At 45.2% G+C, this 22,350-nt stretch overlaps 1 protein-coding gene across 3 annotated transcripts in view; it reads left to right on the forward strand.

Moving 5' to 3' along the window:
* The window catches only part of SSH2 (slingshot protein phosphatase 2), a 166,107-nt gene that overhangs the window by 92,744 nt on the left and 51,013 nt on the right, over positions 1-22,350 (forward strand). The window contains exon 1 of one of the 3 annotated variants that reach the window (XM_066599594.1): positions 21,214-21,578. The exons of the other annotated variants lie outside the window; for them this stretch is intronic. Within the exon in view, the coding sequence (XP_066455691.1) occupies positions 21,400-21,578 (179 nt within the window). The 5' untranslated portion in view covers positions 21,214-21,399. Of the gene's footprint in view, positions 1-21,213; positions 21,579-22,350 lie in introns of those variants that run through there. 3 annotated transcript variants of the gene reach the window in all.

The raw sequence follows: 22,350 nt of genomic DNA on the forward strand, positions 1-22,350 counted from the left end.
CTGGTATGGAGCGCTCAGCTGTATAACAGCCGGGCGCTCAGTGCAGAAAACAGCTGGATGCATCAGACAAGCGGGGACACCCCACTTGTCTTCTGCATTCTCTGCTCCGAGCGCTCGGCTGTGTAACAGTCTATACATTTACATTGTGTGTACTTTGTTGCTGATTTTGTGGTACGGACTGTTCAACAAATCCACCATGTGTGAATTATGGACTGTTTCTCAAGACCTTGCCTTAGACTGTAGAACATGACTTGCCGGGACCACTGTTGGTCTCGGTTGTGGGTATTTCAGAGTGCGGTTATGAAAGATACAACAGGACATCCATTCCCTACGCAAAGAACACTAGTTTGTCATTACTGAACAGAAATGTTAAGGGCGTATTTACATGAAACTTTATGCTTTTACGCTCTTTTCTACACAGATATTAAGTTGATTGCGATTAAAAAATCTCATGTAAAATACTCCCTCTTTAATCTTCTTAACATTCGGCCAACATTTACATTTTATATAGGTATAAAAATCTGAGAATTCCCTTTAAACTGGTATTCCGATTGAAGGAATTTAATCACACGTACTATGTCTCTACCTCATAAAGCTAGAAGTAGTATGTTAAACTGAAAATCTAAAAAAACTATTTGGAGGATTCATCAATTGAAAGTTGCCAATTTTGGCACAAGGCAATTTGTGAATTTAAAGTTAATGCTGCCTACGCATGTATGTGTAAATTGCGCTATGAGCTGCCGTAAATGGTGCCAGAGCTGTGCCCAGCTGATGTACTTTTTTTTTCTTTAGGGTGCTTTTAGACGGAATGATTATCACTCAAAAAATCGTTTAAATGAGAGAAAGTGAAGATAATCGTTCAGTCTAAACGTAAGCCAACGACCAATAAGAATCCTTCGGTTTTCACTCGCCCATTTCATGTGGGCATAAAAACCATCGCTGGCCCGTTCACGCATCGTTCAGTTTAAACCGCTCATTAAGTGAACGTGAAAGACTGAACGATGCTCCTTTGAATGAGCCAACGATGTATTTGCCTGTCTAAACAGACTGCTCGAGAGTGAACGATCTAGCTGTGACGTCAATCGCCCGTTCAAAGGAGAATTGGCTTGTCTAAAAAAAAAAAAAACCCTTAAAGGGGTTGTCCTGCGCCGAAACGGGTTTGTTTTTTTTTCCAACCCCCCCCCCCGTTCGCCGCGAGACAACCCCGATGCAGGGGTTAAAAAAGAACACCGGAGAGCGCTTACCTGAATCCCCGCGCTCCGGTGACTTCTTACTTACCTGATGAAGATGGCCGCGGGGATCTTCTCACTCGGTGGACCGCAGGGCTTCTGTGCGGTCCATTGCCGATTCCAGCCTCCTGATTGGCTGGAATCGGCACGTGACGGGGCGGAGCTACACGGAGCCGGCATCCAGCACGAGCAGCCCCATTGAAAAAAGAAGTCCGGGACTGCGCAAGCGCGGCTAATTTGGCCATTAGACGGCGAAAATTAGTCGGCTCCATGGGAACGAGGACGCTAGCAACGGAGCAGGTAAGTGAAAAACTTCTTATGACTTCTGTATGGCTCATAATTAATGCACGATGTATATTACAAAGTGCATTAATATGGCCATACAGAAGTGTATAGACCCACTTGCTGCCGCGGGACAACCCCTTTAATCACATTGACAGCCCAGCATATACCTAATATATGAAGAAGCGTATGCCTGTTCATATATTAGGCACATCTTGTACCTGCCGGAAGTGTATTAAGACTGGTGTTTGTAACGCTGGTCTTAATAAATTTACCCTCTGTATTTGGCCTTTGTCCTGAAGGCTCTTTAGCCTTTTAACATATTTTATATCCAATATATATTCTAGAATTGTAAGATAGAGAATTTTTTATTTTTTTTTTTATAATGAAGCATCCAGCAAATCATTAATTCCAGGTTAGTAATAGAGAAATAAACTTTTTTTTTAACTTTTTTTTTTTTAATGGTGCCTTGCTTCCTGTATTATTCACTATTTTGTTTCAAATAGCCCCCACAGTACCATTACAATGGGGACCCTTGACTCTACAATCACTGACCTAATGTGGGCTGTGACTTTGTATTTTAATTCAACTAGACCTTGTTTGTGGTTCTTCAGTATGTACATTGTAGACCGTTATCTTGGATAAAGACTTGGTAATTTAGGTGTGGGGGGGGGGGGGGGGGGGCATGTTTATCCTGCCCCCAGTAAGAATTAGGCTGCAGGGGGCATTAGCATTCAAAATGTATGCACCATGTGTAAATGGGGAAAACTAATAATCCATCCTGACCTGAGTCTGTTATCCATATGGATGAGATGTGTGTAAATACTCCATATCTTCCACACCCCTGTACTCATGCTCTCCTCAGGTTTGCTTTACATTTGCGGTTTCCCTGCTCTGTAATGGGATTAGGAAAGTGCCTAATCCCATTACCGGGCACGGAAACTCCAAGTATCTGTCCTGCCCGAAAGGATCCGTCCTATGACTAACGGACCACATTAACTATAATGGGATCTGTCCAGCCTCCTTCCATGCTTCACGATTTTTATCCTTGACCTTCTGCCGGATCCAGCGAGGATATGAACATGGCCTCTGAAGTGTAGAATGGGTGATCTCCACCGCTACAATATAATATACTATTAGTCTTATTAGGGCTTTTCTCTTATTTCTGTAATAGATGGGTGACACAGTTGCCGTTTTAGTGCAAATATGGGTTCCCAGTAGAGATTAGCGAACCTACTTGGCCACGCCCCTTTTTCACCCGAGCGCCGCGATTTTCGAGTACTTCCGTACTCGGGCAAAAAGATTCGGGGGGCGCCGTGGGTGAGTGGGGGGTTGCAGCGGGGAGAGAGAGGGCTCCCCCCTGTTCCCCGCTGCTACCCCCGCTCCACCACGCCTCCCCCCGGCGCCCCCCGAGTCTTTTCACCCGAGTACGGAAGTACTCGAAAATCGCGGTGCTCGATCGAGTAATTACTCGAAACGAGTAGGTTCGCTCATCTCTAGTTCCCAGTAAGACGTTTCAGCCACAGAACAGCTTTCATTCATCTACGTGGGGTTATTTTGGCGAATACTTAGGGGTGCCTGCAGGTCCCATTCTGATGAATTGTACAATTACAGAACCTTCTGCAGCAGATCTGTCATAGCTTATTTCCATGTTATTTTATGCACAATTTTTGTTGCTTTTTAGTCCCAGTTTAGTCATTCCAACAAAACTGCAACATCTTTGTACAAAATGCATTTTGTTGCGATTTGAGAAAATTGGAGCTGAATACTGGAAAGTTGTGACTTTTGTAAATACAGTATTTAGGGCTCGGTGCAGCCACCATATCCTGCCATACATATGTACAAAGATATTCTGCTCTGAAGATGCTTCCAGGGAAGAATACGTTTTTTTTACGGTCAATGGAGAATATATGCGAATGAAAGCCTTCCAATTGTACACATGATTTAGTTCCATTTAACGGATCCATTTTTCCTCTACGAGTGTTCAGAGAAAACGAGAAAGTTTCTTGTTCTTTTTCAGTGTAACTTAGAAAGGAGACCAAACAGATAGAAACGGAGACTTCTGCTTTTTTTTTTTTTTTTTGATTGATTCATCTGACATTTATTTACAGTTTTTGTTTCAGGTTGGCGTCCATCTTTTAATCTGTTTTATAGGATTGTAGATTGATCCATTAAAAACTGAAACTTGACCACCAAAGTCAGCAGAGCCTGACCGGCATAGTAATATGGTCTCATTCACTTCTGCGTTAGGGATTTAGATTTTGATTGGTCTATTCCATTTCTAGAGCAGAAAATGGAATTCAAACACAATGAAGTTTCCCTCCCACCCCCACCCCCTCTATTGATTGCAGTGGGTTTTTTTTTAAATAGAATGCTTTGATACCTTCCAGTGTTTTTTTTTTTTTTTGTTAGTTTTTTTTAAACAAAACAAATGGCGCCATCTGCATCACTATTCCATTAAACAGAACCAATAACTGAACTGAAGAAGATTTAGAAGTAAATCAATGGCGAGTTGGGTGGACTTTTAATAGGACAGATGGAATTCAAACGACAATCCCTAACACAGATGATGAGTCCTATGAATTTAATGTTACAGAAAGCGCTACATTCCTAATGTTGTTTCTGCCTTTTTTATGGTTATCACATCCTTGACTATCTTTATACCGCCCTCCCATCTAGATACAGTATATTGACCCTTGGGCATGGCTGGAAATTGTCTGTCTCCAGCTATAATAGTCACTGACTGTTGAGTACTTTACATTATTTGAAGGGGGTGATAAGTGTGGTCTGCTGATGTCTCTCACCACACATATCTACATAGAAGACAATATAACCGTTATCAGATGGCTGTGGAGTAGATCATGGACTCTGTAATGTGGACTTTATCTCTCTTGGTTGTACAGACAGTTCAGTGTTTTCCTTCTAGATAGGGCGGCATTGTCTTGTGGTATTTTACCTCCCATCTGGAGCCACAATAGTTTCTCTTAAAGCGACCCTCCAGTTTTGGGACAAAGTTCTATCCTGGGGTAGGGGGTATATTACCTGCTTTTGTTCTCTGGTGCCCCTCCAATCTGGGGTTTTAGGCCCTGCTTAAGTCTATCAAGGATGGCTGAAGCAATTTTTTGACTAGCTTAATGCACACTGTGCACTGCTCTCTGATTGGCCAGTGCTGATCACATGAGCAGCTCTAGCCAATCAGAGAGCAATTATAGTGCATTTGCTGCCCTAACACAATTAATGCTTGGGGATTAGGTAGTCTGAAGATTGCGTCGGCCATCTTGGATGAATGAAAAGAGGACCTGAAATTGGCAGATTGGAGGGCCAGTATAGAAGAACTACAGTAAACAGGCAGTCGTTAAGAGATTAAGCAACTCCTGTTAACTTCTCGCTCAGTAGTAATTTCTTTTCAGCTCCGCGAAATGACGCGGCTAGCGACTACTGAGCAACTTCTTGTTCAGTGCCTTGTTAGGAGCCGTGTGTACACGGGCCGACAGTCACTTGTAATCTCTTGTTTGTTTGAGCGATTATTCGGCCAACTATTGGCACAAGTTATTAAAACGTTTTGACATATCAGAATTACGTGTCACAAAGTTTTGATCAGTTGAGGGTCCACTGATTGCTAGAAGTAAAGGGCTGAAGAGCTAATTTTGCTGCATGTAGTCTCTCCATAGCTGAAGATGGAAATGTAGATGTCTAGAAAAAAATGTCTATAGACCCCTGAGTCCATCTTCTGCTGTTGAGTTGCCAGGAAGCAATAGACACCTGAAGAGGCATAACTTGGATCAGCGCTGCAGCCCCCTTGTTCTGGTGATCAGCAGGACTCTTCCCCCCCCCCCCCCCCCCCGCCTCCCCCCACTGATCATTTCAAAATGTGTAAAAAGTGATCCTTATTCCAAAAGGATCCATGCACGTTAGACTTCAGTCATCCAAACCCTCCAATAACGGCAGGTTCAGACGACTCTTGTGTGTATGGGGTGGTTTAATGTCCCCCGACAGATAATGTCAAGGAAAAAAAGGATCAGACAGATTTGAAGTTCAGCGCCTGATCCTTTTGTTTCGTAAGAGATAAGCCGCCGCCAGAGCTTTTTGGCTGAGGCTTAACTTCCTAAACACATGAACCTTTGGCACAAGCCCATGCGAGCCAGTTGAAGCAACTATCAGATGAACAATCATTGGTCGTACATCTATTAAAGGTGTAAGGGCTGCTTAAGATTGGACCATACGCAAGCTTAGTTTCCACTAATATCAGGGTCTTCATTTTCAGATTGCTAACCATCTCTGTAGAGCGCTACGGAATAGATCTATTACTCCAGTGCAATATTTATTCTGCTCTTTGAAGTTTGACTCTTATGATGGGCAACACTGATACTTTATCTATGGGGCCTATAATGTGGCCTTGGCATCCTTGTGGGAACCAAGTTACTATACTGGCAAATTTCAAACTGCATTAATGGAACTGAAAGGGGCCCTGTGTGTATACCCAAAGGACCAACCCTTTAATTTTTGCATATTTTATCATAGCCGTTGCCTTGTTGTGTGTCATGACAAAAGATGACTAATGGCTCATATCCAAAACTCCTTCTGCAATCATGTTTCCAGCTAATGAAAACATGCCTGTCAGTGAAACCGCACTGAAATTAATAGTGGGTGCATGTAACCTTTTGTGTGATGGATACACGTGCCTATCTCTTGTTTGGATCTTTGCCTCCACAAAGGCTATCTGTATCAGTGCTCTGTTCTCATATTATGCGTATACAGACCGCATATTATGTGTATACAGACCGATTCCACACACAAATGGGATTATTAAGGGCCCTTTTACACAGGGTGACCTGTCGGGTGTAGATGCCGACAGGTCGTCCCAGCTTTGCTAATCAATGGAGGCGGAGTGGGCTGGAGATCGCTCCAACCTTCCCACCTGCGTTCACAGTAAGCGGGTGGCACCTAGAAAATGTAATTCAATTCCGACAACTTTTATGTGTAATTGTAACGTTGATATAGGTAAGGGATTGCAATATCAGAGCAAAAAGATCATTTATTGCAGACAACTAATCCCTCGAAGGGAGGCTCTAGTACCGTGTTGTACCGCCTCTAGCTTGTCTCTAAGATGTGGTATGGGTGGGCTCTAGTACCCTGTTGGGCCGCCTATGGCTTGGATACAAGATGTGATACTAGGGGCATAGACCCACTAGTACCTTGTTGTACCGCCTCTCTAGCTTGTCTCTAAGATGTGGTACCGGTGGGCATGGAGGCTCTACTAATCTGTTGTACCACCTCTAGCTTGTCTCTAAGATGTGGTATGCGTGGGCTCTAGTACCCTGTTGGACCGCCTATGGCTTGGATACAAGATGTGATACTAGGGGCATAGACCCACTAGTACCCTGTTGTACCGCCTCTAGCTTGGATGCAAGATGTGATACGGGTCAGTATGGAGGCATACAGGTTCCGTATGGTATCCTGCAGCATATCGCTCCACATCTAGGTTGTTGAAGTTGACAGCGGAGGTCAGGTGACTGCTGCCTGCCATTCAGAGTCTGCAACGTCTTCACTTGTTCTCCTGGCAGCAGCATTCACATCCTGGGCACCATGATGCCAGGAGTTTGGAACGGTGATTCTGCCACCTCTGATTTCTAAGTGGCTGTCAACAGAGACCAGGGGAATCGTGAGGCTGCAGTGCTGGACCAGGATGATATGGCCGGCTGGACACGACCGGGTCAGATTCCGCATGCGAGAGCCCGCAGCGAAATCTGACCCTGTGCCCGGCCAGCAGCCGTGCGTCCCTGTCATTCCGCTGCATCTTCTGTACTGCGGCTCACGATTGGACATCCGTAGTACAGATTATTTTTTTTTTTTTGGAACCCCTGTTTTTCCCACATCAGTTAGCAATGACACGGAATCCGCAACCTTTCCGCAATGTCAGTTGCAGAAGGACCGTGGGTCGGACAGCTTCCATTGACTTTAATGGAACCGTCCACGTGGAAACCACTCAAAAATTGAGCATGCTGCGATTCCCCCCACCCCCCCCCACCCCCACCCCCCTCCGCAAGAGCTATTGATTTTCGCTCATGTGCAGCATAAAGCACTTTTCCATAGCTCGCTGGAGAGATTTGTTACGGACGCCCTCTCCGGATTCCGCAATTCAAATACGGGCGGTTGTCTGCAGCCGGTCCAAGTACTAGCTTATTTTATTAATTTTTTTTAAAGTGATTTGGCTTAAAGTTAAGTGAATTTTGTAACCGGATAACCCCTTCAACTTCTATATGCATTATCCATACATTAACTAGAATGGGCCCACATATTCCGCAGCTCTGTAAAGAAAATGCACAGACTCCTTGTCCGAGACAGATTTATTAAGACAGATGTTTCCTGTGCCTGTCCCATTACCATGCACACTGCAGTATTCGGGTACTGCAGCCATTGTGTACCAGCATGTTGGAGTGACTGCCCCCTATGACGCATCTCTCCAGTTTGTTTCTAGGGTTCCTCTGATTGCATTCTGCCGAGCAGACATTCTCCATGCAGCATTCTTCTCTCCGGTCCTGCAGGAATAGCATGGCTGTCTTACATCCCAGATGGAGCCGATGTTAATTTGATTATCACAAGGAGGTGGATTGCGGAGTTGACTGTAAACAGAGTTTTCTTTTCAGGCCAATTGTAGTTATATCAGTTTACATGACACAGATTAATAGGATTTTGGCCTTGTGATGTTTTGATTGCTGTGTGACGTCTATCTGCCCGGGCGCACAGATTACCGAGGATTTGGATTGAGATGGCAGCAGTTTCATGTATTGCAAAAGCTTGCATTCCCCACTGATCCTGTGCAGACGGGCATTGGCCAGAGATCTTCAAAGTGTGACAGCTTACCGGGATCTGCATGTACAGAACACGCGGGCACCACGCACCGTGCTAAATGGCTTTGTCAACTGCATTGTATCTGCAGTATGCTGTATTTCATTGTACCATAATTAAAATGGCTAAATATCACATGTTGGCCACCTTTTTAAGGCATGGGCTACGAGGCCACTTCAGACCAGCAATGACATGTGCCATCAAGTTCTACCCATAAAGAATGCATGAAGAACATAAAACTGGTGGACATTGATCCAAATTTTGCAAATTTTCTGCAACTGTAAGTTTCAAAGTCTCCCCATATGAAGGGTACTGAATAATTAAAAATTGGATGAAATATGTATTAGTATGCAAATTATGGGGCCCGTGCTACTTTATGATTTATAAACAGTGCAGCATAACGTGAGGTCCTGTTTTTGTCCAGGTTGTCGGTGACCATGTAAGCCAAATAGTAGAGTTGGAACTCCATACACCCAGAATGTCTGACTCTGTGAATATCCCAATTATCCGACCAATTTCAATGGTGGCATCATATCGTGGAATCTCTTGAAGGACTGGCCGTAGTGCAATATCAGTACAGAGAGTAGTTACTCTGTGGCACAGGAAGGCTCCAGTACTCTCAGACCTGGCGCAGGTCAGCAGTACGACACGTGAAGCGATTGGGGCGACAATCGACGCCGTGTAAAGGTACCTTATGACTCTAAACACAAGACTTTGTGCTTTCTTTCTCATGTCATTCCTTTCTTTCCTGTGGAGAAAGTGGCACCACAGGGGTCTGACAGCTGATTATCTCTCCTCCAGTGATATAACCTGTAGACTTGGCCGAGTTGAACCAGGAATTTAATAAGAGTTGGGAAACATGGCTGTTGGCTATACGATTGTTTGGCCAACAGCAAAATATATCATGCAGGGCCAGTTTACCTTGAAGCCTTGTCTGATGACTACCTCTGTCCATGTACCCCTTTTAAAGCATTTGGGTGTCATAGAGTTGCCTCATGCTTGGGACACCATCATTTATGGTCCACTCTAATGGACCCAGCCTGTCCATGCATTACATGGCTACAGGATGTGGTTGTTCTCAGCAAGGGAAACCAAGTAATCTTGCAGATATGACACCTTTTAATGGCTAGCAAGTACATGGTGATATTGCCAGCTTTAGAACCTCTCGGGTCTGAAGACTCATCTGATGCCATACTTTATGGCTACAGGAAGAACGGGTGGCGTGGTAGGGCTCTGGTGATAACAGCAGATGGCCGGAGGTTGAGAAGCCTACTTCTATGTGAAAAGGGATGTATTCAGGAGACAAACCTGTTTAATGATTTTACGCCAGGTCAGTAGATTATGCAATATGTCGTCAAGCCCTTATTTGCAAGTAGATTTCCTTAGCTATTAGGTCATCTGAAACCGATGACTCAGGCGTCCATTAGATTACGCGGAACTGCCTTGCTCTGTTTTTTTTAGAGGAAGAATTGCTAAACGGTTCCCAGAAGAAACCGACGTCCTTATGTTACAGGATGGTAGACTACTGAGCAGGCTAAACGTCCACAGTGATTTATGTTTGCCCATTGTCTGCGCTTCACATGTTCTCCCACCTGATGGTATTTAGGCTGCAGCCAGAGATTACGGACCGATAGACCCATGTTAATTGGTCCAAAAAAAAACATGTTGTCGAAAGTAAAACAAAGTCAGCAAACTAAAACTTAGCCGATCTTTTGAAGTTTTGTTCTTGCAGACAACATTCAGCTCAGTGTTCTGTCTGACTAGTCGGATTTTATAGCTATGCATTGATGGACCTAAATGCAAACATCCATGGTAAAATACCCAAACACCTTCCCCATACCCATGTAACTCCTCTTGATGAATGGTATGGAATCCGACCATACCATCAGGTATTTTTCACAGATCCTGTTTAAATTGTTGGCAATTAAAGGCTTATTTAGACCCAACAATTCTCCCAAAAATCACTCAGTCGTCTTTTGAGCGAGAATCGTCGGGTTTAACTGCACAGACATCATGCGTTTTTCGTTAACGAGTTCATCGTTGTTTTCAGCAGGATACCTCTGATACTATTCTTTCAGCTGGTATCCCGCGCAGAGAACACAGCAGGAGTATGAAGAAGACAAGCGGTCAGCTGTGTTCTGCATACCCTGCTCGGAGCACACAGCTATATAACAGCCGGGCACTCCGAGATGACGACAGCTGTATGCAGAAGACAAGCGGAACTTTTGAGCGATAATCTTTGTCTAAATGGGCCTTATTTTGTGTATTTTTGACAGCCTGATTGCTCCTCTACATCAGCCATTGAGGTAATTAGAGTCTGACAACTCACCTGCTCCTATTCTTTGCTTCCACCGCAGACAAGTTGTATTTGTATAGCAGCAGCTTATCCCCCTTAATGAAATAAGGCGCCCACTCAGCAGAACTTGCATGTCTTCAGACCAGCCAAAAGGTTTCCCACCTGTAACCTTTATTAGTCTGTTTTCCTGATCAGTGGGGGTCCGAGTGTTGGGTAACACTTATCCTCTATCCTATTAATGGTTGATGCAAACTACTTAACCCCTTAAGGACACTGCCTATTTTCATCTTCACTTTTCAAAAGCTATAACTTTTTTTTTATTTTTCCACTGTGAAAGAGAAAGAAAAAAAAAAGCACAAATGGCAGTGTTAATCATACAGCATAAGGCTGAATTCACACGGGCATATATCGGCTCGGTTTTCACGCCCAGCCAATATACATCGTCTCTCTCTCCGGGGGGGGGGGGGGCCTGGAAGAGCCAGGAGCAGGAACTGAGCTCCCGCCCCCTCTCTGCCTCCTCTCCGCCCCTCTGCATGATTTGCAATGGGTAGAGGGGGGTGGGGCAAATTCTCGGCACTTAGCCCTGCCCCCATCCCGCCTCCTTTCATTGCAAATAGTGCAGAGGGGTAGAGAGGGGGCGGGAACTTAGTTCCTGCTCCTGGCTCTTCCATCCTCCCACCCCCTTCCCCTGCAGATGAGGACACCATATATTGGCTCGGTGTGAAAACCGAGCCGATATACGGTCGTCTGAATCCACCCTAAGGCTGAATTCACACGGGCGTATATGGGCCGGGTTTTCACACCCGCCTGCTATACGTGGCCCCTCTGATGCATTGGTTTACAATGCATCATTGCATGAGGGTGTATTTCCGCGGTGTAAAAGCACCCAGCCGACCGAGAGAGTTCCTTTTCTGCCGCGCACTTTTATGCTGGTGGTTGCATAGACTCCTATGGGAGCCTACGACAGCTACCGGAGAAGGCAGGTAGTTTAGCAGCGTGACTAATAAAATCCTACCCCCTTCTTTGCTCCGCCTTAGCTCCGCACCCATCCTGCCACCCCCCCCCCCCCTTCATTGTTGGCTGCGTCGAGGGGCGGGAGCTTAGCAGACTAGCTCCTGCCCCGTCTCCTTCCCTTGCCAAGAGACTGGGAGGGAAGGGGGAGACAACTTAGCAGAGCTACGATTTTTAGCAGAGCTAAACTGTTGTCCCGCCCAACGGCATTGCGGCCTTGGCAGTATATGCATTGGGCCACGGCTCTCTGAACGGGCGCACAAGCGTGCGAGTCTAGCTTAAATGACATGATACATTTTTATTCTGCAGGTTGGTATGGTAACTACTATAACAAAACTTTTTTTTTTTTCTTGCACAATAAAAACCCTTGTTTTGGAAATTATTTTTTCTACACATTGCATTCAAAGTCCCAGAACTTTATTTTCCCATGGACGGAGCTCCATAGACAAGATTGTTTTGCGTGATGAGCTGTAGTTTTGATTGGTACCATTGTGGGGTACGTATGGCTTTTCTGATCACTTTTTTGTTTTGTTGTTTTGGTGGGGGGAACCAAAACAAAATAAGCAATTTGCCTCTGTTTTTTAGTGTTTTTGGTTTTTTGTTTTTTTTTTTACAATTTTCTATGTCCCTGTAGGGGACTTGAACCATAACAGCTATGCTTGCCATGATGCATTGCAGGACTTCTGTACCCCTTGTAACACATGAAGCAGTTGGTGAATGCTTCCAACATGGTCTCTCTCTATGCAACTAAAGTGCCAGCCTCGTCCAAGACCATAAAAAAGATACGGGGTGTAGAGGACAAATTCACACTAGTGTGCAAAACGCCATATAAGCCGACACATTTAACAGATCTTCATAAAAACTCCATTAAAAAATGTGTTTCTGGGCCATAACCCCGTTTTTCAAGTCACTCAATGTAAATCTATCGATTCTTGCTGCTTGCGCCAAACTCTGACCCTCCCATCAACATGGGGCAGCAGAAATCTGCCTTCATCTGCCCAGGTGATGTTTTCCCGCTGCTCAGTGAACCAATGTTTGCGCTGTTTTGCCGATGGGAGTCTCTCCTTTTCAGTTTCTCTAGACCGCAGCGGCGCTGGAACTGGTCGTCTGCTGTTATATCGCAGCTGTAGCTGCACTTTACATGGCTATGACCTGGCTACTGTTTTGCACCTTCATCGAAGCGGCACCATCTGTGTAAAAACGATGAAATATGTAAATATTGTAGAAATATATGGAAAACGTATAAAATGTTCAGACTGTGTTTGTGTATGACCCTGTGGTCTATTCTAGATGTCTCGGATACAGCATCTCCAGGGTTATGGCCAATCATAAAGCCGCTCTCTAGACAACTTTTACATATCATCACCCTCTGAAGTCTTCAGAGTGATATCTGACATATTACATGTTTTCAGAGCACATTGCATTCTCTATACACTATGGCCCTGTAAGTGAGCCATTGTCCAGCCTGGTTACAATGCAGGTTGATGGGGTTTCTCAATATTTTTTTTTTCTTCGCTCCTTCCAAGAGCCATAACTCTTCAATGTTGCCATTGACATAGCCATATGAGGGCTTGTGTTTTGTGGGACGAGTTGTATTTTTTAGGCTGGGTTCACACAGGGCGGATTTGCCGTTGCATATCCGCACTGCGTCAAAACCGCTGCGTTTGCAGTGCAATGCAGCACAGATTTGCCAAAAAGCTGTTCTCACGGTGCGGAAATGCAACTGCGGCGCAGTTTTCAAAGATGCAACATGTTCATTCTTTGGGCTTTTCCGCGGTGCTTTTTTGTCCATAGACCTCTATGGACGCAGCCAAATCCGCACCAAATACGTGGACGAAAAGTAAAGCGCTGCGGAAAAAACGCGGATTTTTCCGCACGAAAATCCGCAGAAAAATCCGCAAGCCCAAATTAACCTTTGAAGCTGTTTTGCAGCAGAAGCGGTTCTTCTGCGGCAAAACCGCCCTGTGTGAACCTAGCCTTGTTGTACTGTATAATGTGTGGAAAAACTTGTGGGGAGAAATTAAGAAATTGCCCCATTTTTAGTGTTTTGGTTTTCAGAGTTCACAGTATAGTAAAAATGACATATGAACTTTGTCCATGAGTCAGTACTAGAGATGAGCGAACGTACTCGTTTCGAGTAATTACTCGATCGAGCACCACGATTTTCGAGTACTTCCATACTCGGGTGAAAAGATTCGGGGGTGGGGGGGAGGGGGGGAGGTGTGGCGGAGTCGGGGGGGGGGGGGTAGCAGCGGCGAACAGGGTGGAGCCCTCTCGCTCTCTCTCCCCCCCACCCCCCACTCACCCACGGCGCCCCCCGAATCTTTTCACCCGAAAATCACGGCGCTCGAGCGAAAAAGGGGCGTGGCCGAGTAGGTTCGCTCATCTCTAGTCAGTACGATTACGGTGATACTAAATTTTATATAGCATTTTTAAGGTCTTTTCAATTTCTTTTATTTATTTATTTATTTATTTTCTGACATTGCTCTGGGTCGCCGTATTCTAAGACTCCTAACTCTTCTCCAGACGCTCCACCTCCATTCTGGAAGCACTCTAAACAATGCCAGCGATACTCGATCTTGTGTAACAGCCCAGGAGCGAGCAACTCTGGGCCGAGTGTCTGACAGCTCGTCCCGTGTAAAAAGACTCTTCCATGCGGTGGCATAGTCAGGATAGGATGCACATTACTCCACCAGTCCCACTGGAGTCTGCAAGTATGGCCGACTTCTTAATGTGCCAGGAGCCTCTTGAGAAATGGCTAACTAAATGTAACTTTTAACTGCCTCACAGATTATAACTCGATGAGCTGTTTCCTGGCGTGTTGTGTGTTTTAAGAACAATATGTGCAATTAGAAAAAAAATGAGCGTTAAGACCCTCAAAAACAATAGACAAAACTTCTCCAAACTCCCTTATTCCGGCAGGACGTCTGACTTTTCCCAAACCGATTACATTGGAGGTAAGAAGGGATTGGGCATGTTCAACAACCGATCCTTTTGTGTTTGGCCAAGCAGACGGCTCTGGCAGGGGCTTATCGCCAGCAGAGTGGTCATGTATCTAGGTGTCGGCTACTGAAGGTATATAGGCACTTGTACACAGGCTTACTATGTGGTGTTGGGTTTGCTATTGCTATGTTTGTACACCCGTGTGCTTCACAGCATATGATCTGTCATGTGTCACTCATCATGTGTACCAGACTTGAGTAATTGCTATGCCTGTTGTTGGCCAGCCCGGTGGTGCTGTCCATGACAGGTGTGTTTCTCCAGTCGTCTTCTCCTTGGTGGGACAGTCTTGATGCTCCATCGGGGCTATCTTTAGTATCATGCTCTTTTCACTAGGTGTAGCTACAAAGATGATGAACCTACCATTGTCACAGCAAAGTACTGAAGGTATAAGGTCACCCAGCGCCTGAGGTCAGGGATGGAAACTTCCACTGATCTGGAATGAGTATGTAAATGACAATGTACTGTGCTCTCAGGGTATAATATGGAGGATTTGCAGCTGTCGCTCAGACTTTGCACCTGCATGAAACTTGGCAAGAGACTTTTTTCACATGTGGAGCTTAAATTGTGAGGCTTTGCTGTATACTTATACACCCATAGAAGGATTACATATATGACAACAGTAGGGACTCACAGTTTTATACTTTGTCTAGAAAAAGTTATAATTTTCTGGATAAAATGTTACTTTTTTGTGGAGGGGAACAGGAGCGGTGGCAGCAAAAGAGATGGGATTAAAAGGTACCAACAAGATTAGACACACATGAAACCATCTATATAGTCATGTGGTATTGATACAAAGCTCTACCAATTGAGGGCTATGCAACCGCCTACTGCCGTCCTAATTAAAAACCATAATATATTGCACTTTTTGTACAAGTCTTCTGCTTGTACAAAAAAACTGCAAGGTAGCAGCATACCCACACCAGAACAGCTCAGTGAATAAATACGGTACCAGAGCCAACGTCGGTACATAAATGTAACACCAGAATCAAGCTCAGAACATCAATACAACCCCGTAACCAAGCTCAGTACATAAATACAGCACCAGAACCAAGCTCTTAAATACAGTAGCAGAAAAAAAGATCTCCTTGCTTTGGACATATTAAAATTTCTCTTTCCTATGAGAAATGTAAGTTTGATGTTCAGTGCTTTCATTCTGCCTATGGCCACCATTGCTTAGTATAATGGATGCGAAGGGTATTTTTCACGTGGAAGGCTACAGCTGTGCAAATGAACGGATGTTGACTTTTTACATGTCCTACATGGGATTTCTTGGGGGGGGGGGGGGGGTTGTACGTATGTGAAGAAGAAAAATGCAAATGCGCAGGGAATTGTCGTGTTTCGGTCCGTGAACATGCTGCGGATTCATGGAGTGAAATCTGTTCCTGTGGGTGAGCCCGTAAAGCAGTCAGATTGTCAGATGTAAGGGAGGTGGAACCAGTGGTTTATGTACAGCGTAAATGTCACACTTACACATGGGTGTCAAAAGTTCACTTGGTTGATAGTTCTGCCTGTCCTGGCGAGTTTTTCTTGTGTGCTACCAGTAGGTGAACATCAGATACATGCAGATGTATAGGTTTGGTATGTCCATCACCAGTTGCCTGTCTTATGTCAGCTGTGTACATTGTATTTAAGGAATACTTTCTCAACAACGACCTGCTGTACAACAAGAGCTAGCACTCTGCTACAAAGCAACAAGGTCCGCCTTTCCAGCCCACTGTGACGTGGAAGATGTATTTGGCGTCCTCCATGCACGGCCCTGAGGCCGGCTCCTGCTGCATGCGCAGATGAGCCATCACATATAGCAGATTTTGGTGCAGATCTCACCACTTCCATTTGCAAGCGTGAAATCTGCTGCACATCCACTTGCAGAGGCCGTCCATAACCCTGCATACGGCAATGTATGGCGGCAAAATTGTACTACGCATGATTGCCTACTCACGCAGGCGGTTATACGCAGTACACCTTTTTTTTAAGATTTACCACGCTTAGCATGGACACTGTAACCCACAGCCCATACACTATGTAATTGCATTTGGGGGTTGTTTCTCGCACAACGTCATATTTTTATTTATTTTTGGATGGGGAAATAAAATTGTGTTTTTCTGAGCCAGAGTCCAAAGTAGAATAATATGTTGCCCTTTCAGTCTATTATTAAACATATTACACATTGTAGTCAATAAACTCTGGTAGTTACATAACTTACAGTAAGCACTGCTTTCCAACAAGGCTTCCACAGAACTGATTATGGTTTCCTCAAGCTTTTACAGCCGAAACAACCAGCTGATCTCTATCTGCTGTAAACCATTTGGCACGGGCACATCACAGGCAGAACCTGGTGTGAGAATGCCCTGCTGCACCTATATTGATGTCTCACATTAGGCGCTGGGCTGTGCAGTGAGTAACCAAACTTCAAGACTATTTTTCAACTCCCTCATAAATTGCTAAGGTATAAAGTCGTAATAAATTGACTTAGAAAAATATCATCTGGAGTAATATCCCATACAATACCAGGTTCCCTGAGAAGAAGACCCTGTCTTATGTTTATATTTGCCCCAAAAGAGGTGCAAGGTCTTATTTTCAGGGTGTGCCTCCAGCCGCTCTCCGCTTCTTGCAGTCCTTGGCCGCCTCCAGTTCCAACCTCCAGGAAGTGATGGCTCTGAATGGCTGAGCAGCGCTCTATGAACCAATGAATGCAGCACTCTATGAACCAATGCGATTGCTGTGATTGGTTCATTGTGCGTTGAATTGATTGGCGGAGCAGTGGTCGAAGAATAAATAAGTCATCGCGTTGTGGAGGCGGGATTTATGAATTGGCTGACCCGCGGCGTTGTTTGGCCATTTAATAAATCTTGCCTTCACAAAGCTGGGGCTTATTTTCGGGGTAGGGCTTAGATTTCAAGCTTCCCCAAAAAATCATGCTAGGGTTTATTTTCATGCTGGGGCTTATTTTTGGGGAAAAGAGGGTATATAATTGTATTTTGAAATCTGAGTTGATACATTTTTTACCCACCCCACTCAATGATTGATTGACTCTGACGCCAGAGCCCTGATTAGGGTAAGGGGTTCGTAAAACAAGCTGGGGAGCAACCGATGCTTTGTGGATTAACCATTCTTTAAAGAGTCAGCTCTTTGCTGCACACCTAAGCACACAGAAGCCCTGCAGAAATGTCGCATTAGGTGCCAATCACTGGCATGCATGTAATGGGTGGCCGTGCAGTGGCCACCATATGGCTCATTGCACATAAAGCGTGGGACCAGTCTGTGCTGGTCATGTACCATAGTGTAGCATAGGGACAAGTGTGTTGGTCATGAGACAACCCTTTAAAGGTGTATTGTCGTAAATGTCTGATGGAAATTCCCAGAAATCTTTGTAGTTTCTCATGATCCTAGAAATAAAAACTCCACTTTCCACATTAGAAGCGCTGCTGCTTTTAGTGTTTCTTTAGGCAAGCGAATGAGCGGTCTTCAGTGTTGTATCAGCTGCTGATCATGGGCCGTGCGCTGCGAGCCAAGCTGGACCGCTCTAAGCATGGCTAGTCTTCACTCCTCTGCTGATGATCATTCCCAGCAGTCCCTGGACGCGTCTGCAGAGCATTCTCATGGTGGTTATGTAACCTCGATGTCCGTTGTTACAGTGCCATTATTTTCTGTGCTCTGGATAACTCTAAATAAAAGTTTATTTCTTATGTCTCAGATGTATCTTATTCCAGAATGGGGGGGGGGAGTTGTGACATTAACTTGCTTGTCTGCAAAAATTGCAGTAAATGCAGAAAAACGTGCATAAAAATGCAGCTTTGCATGCAGTAAAATGGGTAGGAACGCAGCGTTTTTACATGGTCATGTGGGTGGCTGTAAATAAATGTGTCCCATTGTGGTCTGTGAAAAACAGGCCCACTTTAATCTGTGTATGTACATGTTACATCCATAGGCATTGCATGTGTCCATTTTTTTCTTTTTCTTTTTTTTTTTTTTTTTTTTCCTGTGGGTTATCTGTTTTTTTGGAAGGAGGCCCAAGTTTTTCTATGGCATAACAGGGCACTCATGTATGTTAATTTTTTTGCACAGCCATGGACTACTGTCATCCGAGAAATCAAATAATGTTTGACCTAATGTGTGAGCATCCCAAGAGCGGTGGGATATCCTGCCCATCCAGCAGCCTACAGAAGACGGTTGTGTATTAGAGCTTCGTAAAATCCCAGTGAACGGCTAGTGTTGTGACACAGCAATATAATCCGGTGTTATGTAAATCCAGTTCAGATTCCAGATGGTGATCTTCTAATCAGCCCATGCCAACCTCTGCATGGCGTCATTGTGTACGCCGACTGTAAACCCTGCGCCGCACGCTCGCGCTGTAGCAGTGAATGGTATGAAAGCCCTTGGTGGCCTGAAATGCTTTTCTTATACAATTCCCTGCGAACAGGAAGCTATAAATATCCGTCAACGCTTCTTCCAGCAACATATTTATACATATTGTGGTTTTATTGAAAAGATTTCTAGAGAGAACCTCAATCACCTGGGCTTCCAGGGCCAGCGGGATCGCTGGATGGTGCAGCCACATATGATTTGCATTTTTCCTATCCCTTTTATCCTCCATGTTCCAAAACTTGTGTCTTCAATTCCCTTTGTTTTTCCCATATAGGTAAGAGGGCATGTACACATTCCAGTTATTGACAACTTTTGATAGGGCTGCAAAAGAAGTTTGTGAAATCATCGAAAAATTCTGGCCTGGCCATAAGGTGGATCCCAATATAGGAGCAGACTTGCCGTTCAGACCATCAATCACCTATAGAAGGGGTAGGAATTTGGGGATTGATTTTGGTGCATTGGCATTTCGCCCCTAAAAAGAGTCTAGCCACTTTGTTGGAGAAGAGATTGGCAAGTACCTCTCAGTGCGGCGGATGCAACGCTTGCACCTACATTAAAAAGGCCGATACCTTTTTCCGGTATAACAATGGGTGCAGTTGACAAAATAAGGGACTTTGCAAACTGCTGCTCAAAAGAAGGTGTACAAGGCAGCCTACTTTATAGGAAAGAAGGCATTGAAGTGACAAGTTAGGGACATGTTGAGGACAAGGAGAATAAAAGGGACATGACTAATGCAAATGATATATGGCTAAAACAGTCAGAGAACCTGCTGGCCCTAAAATTCCAGATGATTGGGGTTATTCATTATGATCAGAGAAAGGCGGGGGGTTGGGATAAGAAGAGCTAGCAAAAAGACCAAATGGATGTACAAACTGAAAACTGCACCCTGAGGGTCTGAACAAGACTCAAATACCATTTTTTTTGTAGAGCCTTCTGTCCACTACTGCTTCACAAAGGCGGTTGACTCACATGTATCTTCATTACTAGGGGTAGGTTTAATACTTTTTGTGGCTCATACTCTACATCAGCAGCCATCCCAGAATGGGTCCATCTATCCATCAAGGGGAGGTTTCATGTAATACTTGAAGGGGTGTGAGTTTCTTTTACCTGCAAGACGACTTATACCTTTAATGCCTGGCTATATTTCCACTATCCAGGATATGTTTACTATTACAACATGGCATCTATGGTGCAGTGTAGTGCTGAGCTGTATGTCTGACATCTGGGCACTGTGATTTCATAATACTTCATTTAAATGAGTTAATTCACACAATTGGTTTTCTCTCGGACCAATACTCATCGTGAAAAATTGCTGCGCGTCCAGTGTGATTCTTGCTCAGGAATTGCCAACTATTTTCTATGGTAGCCTCAAAAATGAATTTTTCACGGACCAATATCACACTCTGTGAATACAACTTTAGCGCTGCTTCACGGGACTGTGTTTGCACATGCAAAATATGTGCGTGCCAAACTGAGCGTAGTTTCCATTGATTTCAATGGGCCCATGCTCTGAAGTGTGATTTGCACGTGTGGTAAAAAGTAGGACCTGCTCAGTTTTCCTGCGTTTTGTGCAGCAAAGGTCTATTAAAGGTGCACAATAAACAAGGTGAAGTGTAAAACACAGAAAAAAATAAAACATCCGGCCCTCAAGCTCATTCTGCTTTTAATTCATGGAAAAGTGTAGTGTGTTAACTAGCCCTGTGTGCGCAGAAAGTACAATAAGCGCAGATTGTACCGTAGGCGCAGATACACGCAGAATAACCATCAAACCTCCTTGTATGAATATGCTGCGGTGAGCATTTTTGTGCATCCGCCTCTGTGAAGCAGTCCTACAGGGGTTAAAACTTGGCACATCCCCTTTAAGCAGGTTTCCCTCTGCAGACTAATATACAGATGGCATTTGCTTTGTGTAATCCATGGAATCGGGCGATAAGGACCAAGTGCCCCTGCTGGTTTCCATCTCCATAATGTAAGCACGTGTGCAGAAAACCTGGGGACTGTCTTGCGCAGTTGCTGGTGAAGTTGGAGGAGCCGGCGAGTTGTATGAGTGAGCTCTGCAGGGCACAGCGCGTGCAGATGCCCCCCTCACCCTGCTGGAGGAGGTAGCAGTGCGCTGCGCATGCGCGGGACTCAGCAGCTGGTGCCGGGACAGCAGGAAGCGCAGTGTACGGCGAGCCGGGCTCAGGCTAGCATGTCAGCTCGGGGGGCTCTGCTCCTGGACGGAGTGCCGGCCACCAGTGAGCCCGAACACGTGTGACACTCATCGGGCACCTCCGGCGACTGCACCCCGCACAAGTTTCCTACAGGAGGACGGAGCCGCGGGATGTACGGGGCTGAGAGCGGCGGCCGCTGCTGCTGAGCTTTATGTGCCGGTGCGGGCTGAGCGGGGCGGGCAGCGCTGCGGGACTCCCCATGACAGTGATCAGCTCGGTACCCGGGGACGGGCAGGAAGGAAGCGGCCGGCACTGTGCGATCTGCGGGGAGAAGATGATCCCTCACTTCTCCGAAAATGCCGTCATCTCCCAGAACACCATCAACCAGCTGTAAGTAATGCGGGGATCTGGGTAGGGATCAGCCTGAGTAGGGATCTGGTTGAGCAGTGACTTGCTCTGGTTTGTTTTATTGATCTGTGATCTACCACTAAACTTTTTAGAAGTTGGGTGAGGAGTGGGTTACATCCGTGGTAGTTCTGGAAGCTGATGCCAGTGTGTGCCCTCTTATAGGGGCTTCCATAAGGAACATCACAGCAGGAGATAAGTTGGAGTCTTGACAATTAAAAGGCAAAAGTGACTTCTACCCATTAGCCCAGACAATCCAATACCCTCCTGTCTTATCTGCTAGAGGAGGATCAACAGGCTGCAGCAGATAATAGACTTGCTGAAGTGCACAATACAGGGGTTATAGTATATATAGGGCACACTGCTGTGGGGTCTGATTGTCTGCCAGTTCCTTGACTCCCTGGGATGTGATATCAGCAGAGGGAGCGTGCCCCGGGGCACATACTTTCATACATAAGACAATAGATCTTGTACAGACCCTCATGCCCACTGCGGGTGATCTTACCACAAGCTTCTATTGATACAGAATTCTACTCAATGGGGTTTTGTCTCGTTGTACACAGCAGAGGTCCTGTACAGAACAGAGGCGCTGAAGAGCTCCAGCCCTTGTGAGGATGTACAGTAGTGTCTGCGTCGTGTGTACCGGGACATCAGTCACAATACTTGTGTATATTTTATATATGTAGTAACTTATATGTTACTGGAAGAGTAGTACCCTGTTTCCCTGAAAATAAGACGTACCCTGAAAATAAGACCT

The sequence above is a fragment of the Eleutherodactylus coqui genome, chromosome 4 (assembly GCF_035609145.1).
Source record: "Eleutherodactylus coqui strain aEleCoq1 chromosome 4, aEleCoq1.hap1, whole genome shotgun sequence".
NCBI lineage: Eukaryota > Metazoa > Chordata > Amphibia > Anura > Eleutherodactylidae > Eleutherodactylus > Eleutherodactylus coqui.